This window comes from Notamacropus eugenii, chromosome 4, assembly GCF_028372415.1.
Source record: "Notamacropus eugenii isolate mMacEug1 chromosome 4, mMacEug1.pri_v2, whole genome shotgun sequence".
Taxonomy (NCBI): domain Eukaryota; kingdom Metazoa; phylum Chordata; class Mammalia; order Diprotodontia; family Macropodidae; genus Notamacropus; species Notamacropus eugenii.
In genome coordinates, this window is record NC_092875.1 from 63,538,002 (window position 1) to 63,545,939 (window position 7,938).

The 7,938-nt window shown below is 50.7% G+C and overlaps 1 protein-coding gene across 1 annotated transcript; it reads right to left on the reverse strand.

Annotated features, from left to right (window-relative positions):
* Positions 1–4,902: 4,902 nt before the first annotated feature.
* Positions 4,903–7,257, reverse strand: GADD45B (growth arrest and DNA damage inducible beta). The gene is made up of 4 exons (XM_072601452.1): positions 6,881–7,257; positions 6,515–6,616; positions 6,091–6,313; positions 4,903–5,697 (listed from the first exon to the last, which is right to left on the reverse strand). The coding sequence occupies exons 1-4, from the start codon at positions 6,922–6,924 to the stop codon at positions 5,584–5,586; spliced, it is 483 nt and encodes a 160-aa protein (XP_072457553.1). The 5' UTR covers positions 6,925–7,257; the 3' UTR covers positions 4,903–5,583.
* Positions 7,258–7,938: the final 681 nt, after the last annotated feature.

Below are 7,938 nucleotides of genomic sequence, written 5' to 3' on the forward strand. Positions count from 1 at the left end.
GCAAAATTTTTTAAAATGAATGTTAAAACACTTTTTAATGTAATTGGGAAATAATGAAATAAATATATTTTAAGAAAAACAATGCTGCCTCTGTGTTTGGGCCAGAGGGCCCTCTATACTGGTAGTCTTCAAGTGAAGGCTAGATGACCATTTTTTGGACATATTGGAGAGTTCCAGTATTAGTTGGACTAGATGGTTATTGAGATCTCTTCTAACTCTGAAATTCTGTAGTTCTGTTATCTCTCCCTCTGTGAATTTCTCATGACATTTTGTATGTACTTCTCCTTTAGCTCCTTGTGTATCTGTCTTATCTTCCTTTTCAGACTACAAGCTCTTTGAGAATAAGATCTGTGGTTGATTTCACCCAGCACCCAGTACAGGGCCTTCTACCTAGGAAGCCACTCCTTCATTAATGTTTGTTAAATCACTTTGAGGAACTTGGATGTCCCAGGCTGAACACTGTGAACTTGATATGACTGGCAGAACAAAGCTTATATGGTTTCTTGAACCTGGACATCTCACTAGCACCTCAAACTCAACACTTTTAGTACATTATTTGGGGATGGAGTGAAAAGAGTCCTGGGTTGGATTTAAAGAGATCTGGGGCTATTCTAGAAAGCAACTTGAGATGACCTATATGAACTGATGCAAAGTGAAGTGAGAAGAACCAGGAGAACAATAGTAGCATTGTAAAAAAGCCAACAATTTTAAAAGACTCAAGAACTTTAATCGGTGCAATAGCCAACCATGATTCCAGAGATCAGTGATGAAGAATGGTATGTACTTCTTGACTGAGAGGTGGTGGATAGCATAGACTAACATACTGAAGGAGACACATATTTCTGGACATGGCCACTATGGGCATCTGTTTGACTTAACTCTGCAATTTTTGTTATAAGGGTTTTCATTTTCTTCTCTCTTCGGTGGAGTGGAAAGTGAAAAGTGGAAGTGAAGAAAAATTAAATGCTTAATAACTGAAAAAAAAATTAGAAATGTGGGTTTGAGTCAGGGAGGGAAGTCTTCATAGAGAAGACAGTCACTGGATAGGACCTTGGAGGAAGAGATTTCAACAAGTAGACTTGGGGATGTTGGTGGGAGGGTTACAAGGCTCAAGCTGTGGATCATGGGAAAATCGCAGGATCATCTAGTCCAACCCCCTCCTTTTACAGATGAGAAAACCAAGGCTGGGAAAGGAGACTGGACTTGCCCAAGGTCACACAAGCAGTAAATGAAAGAGCCAAGATTTGAACCCTGGTTTCCTGACTTCAAATCCCACAATGTTCCTTCTCCCAAGTTCTTTCCTCTAAAATTTCTTAACTGTAAAATGGAGGGGAGAGGGGTGTTAGACTGGATTATCTCTAAGGTCCCTTCCAGCTTTAAATCTATAGCTGGAATAAATGTGTCAAGGAAGGGTGAAGCCAGATTCTGGACAACCTTGAATTCCAGAATAAGAAGTTTGCACTTTTTTCATGGGAGCCATCCACCCAAGTCTGATTCCAGGTGAGTGTGGACATCCTGCACCAGATGTCATAATGTGCTTTAGAAGAAATCCACCCCTCCCCCACCCACTCCACCTCTATCTCCTCATTGTTAAAAATAAACTGCGTGGGGCCACATGAGAGTCAGACTGTAAAACAATGGAAGGTCAGTGCACTGGACCTGAGGCAGAAGGTCTCAGATGCCCAGTGTTAGCATTTACTAACCACCTAACCTCAGGCCAGTCTGATTCCCACTTTGTGCTCAGCTACACCATCTATAAAAGGACAGAACTGGACTAGACAGATCAGGTGTTGTTAACCTGGGATGGGTGAACTTGCTTTCTTGGAAACACTTTGAAAATTATATTGCAACATAATTAGTTCTCTTTGTAATTTTATATCTTTTAGTCTATTCATTTAAAAACATGGTGCTGAGAAGGGGTCTACAGGCTTCAGTAGACTGTCAAAGTAGTTCATGACACAAATAGTAGTAGTGGTGGTGACAGTGGTGGTGGCAGTGGTGGTGGTGGTGGTAGTGGTGATGGTGGTGGTGGTGGTAGTGGTGGTAGTGGTGGTGGTGGTGGTAGTGGTGGTAGTGGTGATGGTGGTGGTGGTGGTAGTGGTGGTAGTAGTAATAGTAGTAGTAGTAGTAGTAGTGGTAGTAGTAGTGGTAGTAATAGTAGTAGAAATAGTAGTAGTGATGGTGAAGATGGTAACCACAACAAGGATAGCTAGCATTTTTATAGCACTTTAAGGTTGTCAGACAGTTTTACAAATATTTCTCATCTAATCTTCACAACAACCCTGGAAGGTAACGTGCTATTACTGTCTCCATTTTACAGATGAGAAAACAAAATGAAGCGGATGGCCCCTGAGGTCCCCTCCGCTCCAAATGCTCTGGTCTTATCTGTACTTACCCAAGTGTAGCCTCCTCTCCTCCACAGCAGCCCGCCCCCCGCCTCAGACCACCCCCCCACCTCCTGGGCTCTGCTTAGTCCCGACTCACTCTCCTACCTCTCTCCTTGCTCACACACACGCGCACACACACACACACACACACACACACACACACACACACACACACACACACACACACAGAGGATCCTGTTTCTGGTGCGTGTCTCTGTGTCCCTTTCTTCTGGATCTCAGGCTCTGTGAGTCTGTCTCAGTCATTCTCGCTCTCTTTCCCCCTCTCTCCGACTCACCACCTTTTCGGCCGAGCCGCATGGGTGCGTGGGAAGCTATGCGAGAGCCGGAGGAGGGACCCCATGTTCTAAGGGGGGGCGAGAGTTGCAGGGACAGCTCATTTGCATGTGACTCAAGCGCGGGGGCTCGATTCTGGGGCTTTCCTCTGGGCGCCCACACAGGACTCAGTGAAAAGGTCGGGATCGAGAGAGGAGAGAGGAGGGAAAGGGGAGATGCTACCAGGTGCACCCTCGCCCCACCCCCGTCCTAACCCCTCCGTGGACGTGAACCGAGACCTCCTCTGGACCTTCTCCTAGGTTTTTCACTTCCTTCCAGTGCTGAACTCTCCGATCCTAGAGAAGGGAGGCCAGGTTAAGATGTCCGGGCGAGGAGGATTGACTAGGCTGAGACCAAAGAATATTGAGACCCGGAAGGAATCTTAGAAATCGTCAGATGCAGTGCCTTCACTTGGCAGATAGGAAAACTGCCGTCCAGAAAAAGGACTTGTCCAAGAGTACCCCACAAGTCCGGGGCTGGGTTTCCCAAGTCCTAGGTCCAGGGCTTTCAGCATTGGGCTATAGATTGCTTGGAGTGATAGCCACTCTCAAAGGAAACACCATGCTCCAGGACAGACTAGACAACGTTTGCAACCCCAGGCAAATTCAAAAAAAGCGCAGGGGCTACTTAGATAGCTGGCACAAGGGCACTGTGGTTGGACCACTAGTTTTGAAGGCCAAAGACCTGGATTCAAATCCTGGCCTGATCACTAATCTACATGTGTGACTTTGGGTGTGTCATTTGACCTCATTTCCTCATCTATAAAATTAGGGGACTTTCAGGCGTCTTCCAGTTCTATGGGAGGGAAGATGACAGAGTTGAAGGAGCCCTGGGTTTACATAGGGGTTGGGGTACCTTCAGGAGCTGTCCTAAGTACCTTACTCCCACCCTAAAGGGGTTCACTGGAGCTTCTAAAAAATATTAGAATATTAGAATTTGAGATGTGAAATAAATGACTCTTAGGCCATACCTAGGGTTCCAGAGCTTGGAGGGTCCTTATGATTTTGTCACTGTGATTCAGCTCCAGCACCCCCTTCTATGACCTTTCCTGATCCACTCCCCCACCAACCTACTAACCTCTCCCTTCATCTCACATCCCTGCTGTACCATACTGAGCTGGAGTTGATTGTCCTTCCCTCTCAGCCCCCACATTACCAAATGGGATGGCAATAATCTAGGAGTGGGGAGATTCCCTCCCTCCCTTCAGGTGTTCAGCCTTGGCATTAAAGACATTCTGAAAAGGCAGGTTTGACTCAGGCCTCCAGGGAAAGAGCCAGCAGCTGTAGGAAGTTGGGGGAGAGGGGAGGGTTAGACTCTGCCAGACAGGACTGGTGGGGGACAAAGGGGGGATCAGAAAGAGTTCACAAAAGCAGTTTCAGTTTCAAGGCCAACTGAAACAATCTCCTCTCTGCACATAAGAGTTCTGCAGAATTGAGGGGGAGGGAGGAAAGTCAATGCCTATCTCCCCACCTGCATGCAGCCTGCCACCTGTGTGACCACCTCTCTGGCTCTTTTCTCATCTGTAAACATCTGGACCAAATGAGCTCAGATCCACTCCCATCCACTTCTAAGATCTTATGAAAAGTTTCTGGACTCAAATCAGGAGATGCAGGCTCCAGTCCCAGGTCTTCCCACAAACTTTGCTACATGACCTCGGTTGGGCAAATCTCTTCCCCTGGGAGCTCATGTCTCTATTTGCAAAAAGGAGAGATAAAGGGAAGGGGCGGGGATAGAAAGGGGCAGTCGGGCTGTCTGTGGTAGATTTGCCACCTCTCCAATTTTGAGTTCTGCCTAATTGAGAACGGGGCAGGCGCCAAAGGAGACAGGTTTCTAAAGCTGCGCTCACGGGGCACACGCCACCGTGGAGAGTTGCTGAGTTTCGCAATAAACCGGTCCTTTAATTGCTGTGCCAAGGGGAGAGGGAGGGAAGAGAGAAGAGAGGAGGGGAAGGAAAAAAAAGAGTTAGGCCTTTGTTATTAGTTTGAGGCCTTGGCGCCGACCACAGAAACTGCAGTGTTTTTGCAAACGAGCAGCAAGTTACTCCTGAAGTGGTTTTTAACAGGGAGTTAAGACTTCCTGGTCTAAGGCTGCAGGACAACGTAGAGCTGAGCTCCCTCTGGGGCAGCTGAGCCGTGAAAGGGACTGGGGGAGGGGGCAGAAGAGCCAACACGTACAGGAGCCGGAGAGTGCAGAAATTTATTACCAAAGCAACATTAAACACACACACAAAAATAGAGCTATAGATATAAACTTTTCTTCTCTTTCCAAACGGCTCGATGAGTGCAACAACGTCAAAATATATCTGTATATGTATATTGTTTGCAGACTGGGAGCTCCTAAGCATACAGCAGCAGCAGCCTGTCCCAGGCTCCCGGTCCCAGTAGGTCTCTCTAGACCTCCCACCATCAAGTCTTGGTGGCAAATGCCAACTCCCATTTGCAACAGTTAACAGGTCATTGTGGCCGGCCGGAGGGGCAGCCCGACCATCTCGTCTCCATGCATAGTCCCTTAGTGGTGGGGGAAGGCAGGTCTTCCTCCTAATTCCCCGACCCAATCACTGGACTCCAGGCATCTGGATTCCAAGGCCCCATGGTCACCTTCTCGCTCTGGCTGGTGGATCTTCCTGAGGCCGACACAGTCCCACCTCTCAGCTCTGTCATTCCTGACCCCAGGCTCCACTAGGTCCTGACAGAGGTTGCAGGTGTTTCTTCACCCCATTTCAGCAAGAACATTCTGTCCCTTACACCTCTTCCCCACAGTGGTCTTGATGGTTGGGATCTGGTGTGGTTTGGGAAGGGGGGGGTTGTTTTTTTTTTTTTAATGTGTCTGCAAGGCAGCAATTTTCCAAGTTTGGGGAAGGCTATCAGCGCTCCTGGAGGGAGATGTTGGGGAGCCACTGGTTGTTCTCTCGGCTTTCCTCACAGTAGCTAGCCACTTCTACCAGTCCATGGCTCTTCCATGAGTCAGTATGAGGATTCTGAGGGGGTAAGAAAAATAAAAAGAGCATTAGGCTAAGGAGGCTCAAGTAAGCAGCACTCTTCCCTCCCCCTCCCCCATTCAGAAAAACAAGGCCCATCCCAAAATAGCAACAAGTTATGAGTTATAGGCCTGGCTGGGCGGGGATACCTGGGCATTGGCCCATGGGTGCCCGGAATAGCTCAGTGCTGAGCTGGCCAGGGCACGAGATGCCCTTTCTTCAAGCCAGATGGCAAGAGATGGAATGCTGAGCCTTGTTTCCCCACCTCCTTGTGTGAACCATGTTGACAAACAAAATAACTTCTCTCTCCCAGCAGGCCCTGAAGGTCCCCATCTATTTGTCCCAGTTGCTAAGTAACCCTGCCCCAAGCTAGGGAGGGACAAGCTCACCCACCGTGACCAGAAGGCAGTGCAGATCCCGGGACTCCTCGCTCTCTTCCGTGGGCCCCGGCTCCCCCAGCAGCTCGGCCAGCCTCCTCATCCCAGACACCCGAACTATATCTATGTCGTTGTCACAGCAAAAGGCCTGGATCAACGTGAAATGGATCTGCAAGGCGATGTCATCCTCCTCATCCTCATCGATAGCCAAAAGGCAAAGGACCACACTGTCTGGGTCTCTGAACACGGGGAAAGAGGGGAAGGAGAGGGGGAGAGAGAGAGGTGAGCAACCCTCGGCAAGGGAAGGGGCTCGCGCTCTTTGGTGGCATGTTGCAAAACTCCTACTGCACATTCGTAGGCTGTGCACCAGGGGAAAGCGGTACCCCATCGCCCACCAGCCCCCCACCCCGGCAGCATGAAAAAGACAGGCAGAAACTCACACATTCATCAGCTTAGCCGACTCATACACGCCCACTGTCAGGCGGTCTTGGCGCTGCGCCGCTACCAGCAACTCCTCCACCGCATGGCTCACCGTCTGCATCCTGGAGAGAAACCGAGGCACAGAGCGTAAGAGATCAGGAAAGGCGATGGGGTGAAGAAGAGAAGGGGCGACTGCAGATAGTCCTTTTCAGAGGTAGGGACCCCCTCCCCCTTGGACACTCAGAGAGGCGAAGGAATGGGTCCGAGGCCCCGCTCGGCAGCAAGGCAGCAACATTGGGAGCCCAGCCCAGGGAGGTCATCGGAGCCTGGGGCATCTATCTGTCCCACGGGAGGGAGGGGAATTCAACCCCCGGCTGGACACTCACTTCTGAGCCGCACTCTCGCAGGCTACGACTTCTTCCAAGGTCATGGTGCAATTGTAATCCACAGTGGAAGAAGCCCCCAAGTCAGTCGGTAACAGAAAAGCCGAGACCTCGAAGCCCAAATCGGCCGAGTCTGGAGCAAGGCGTCCCTCCGTCCCGAGAGAGGAGGTGGCGGCGGCGGTGGCAAGCCACGGGTGCCGAGGCTGAAAAGCCGGAGCAAGGAGGAGAGAATTCTTCAAAAAAACCCCCAAAACCCAAGATCCCCGAGTCAATGCGATTAATCCAGCGAGCAAGCGAACGAGAAGCGGCAGACAAATCCAAGCGGCGTTAAATCCAAGGCGTCCGCGAGATCCGCAACAGTTCCAAACCTCTACTGCCGCGGCTGCCGCCGCGTCCTCCTTATATGGCCTTCGATGGGAAAGGGGGCGTGGCCTAGCAGAAGCCTCCGCTGCGTTCATTGGCGGCCCGATCAACGAAAATCAAGGCAACTCTGGCTACTATTGGCTCGGGGTGCGGAGCAGCGGGCGGCTTTGGGCAGGCTCGGATCTCCCCCGGGGCAACCCCACGTGGGGGCGCGAGGCGCAGGAAGGGGGGGGGAGTAGCTGAGAACGGTTGGGTTTTTTTTTTTTTTAAAGGAGGTTTCGAGTGAGTTTCCCGGCAGCGGCTCCCAGTTTCTGCACGGGATTTCCACCGCGCGCCTAGTGCATGTGATTTTGCAGAAAGCTGCCTTCCGGAAGGAGAGAGCTGACTCGGTGACACCACTGCAGCCCTCCTGGCGCGTTCGTGTCCCAGTTCCCCCAGCCCCTGCACCCGGGCAGAGTTTTCAAAGGTAGTCTGCGCCGGAATCCCAGCCCGGCGTCGGGCTTCTTGTTCCCGGGCTCGGGGAGCCCAGTTCGACCAGCCAGCCCCTCTGCACGGCGCGCTTCCCCGAGCTGCAGCCAGAGCCTAAAGGGGGAGAGGGCTGGAAATAATCCAGCACCTTAAAGTTTATAAAGCGGCTGCACAGCCTTAATCGGCACTCCCCCCGCATCCCCTCCCCACATTCCTGCACTTATAGGTTT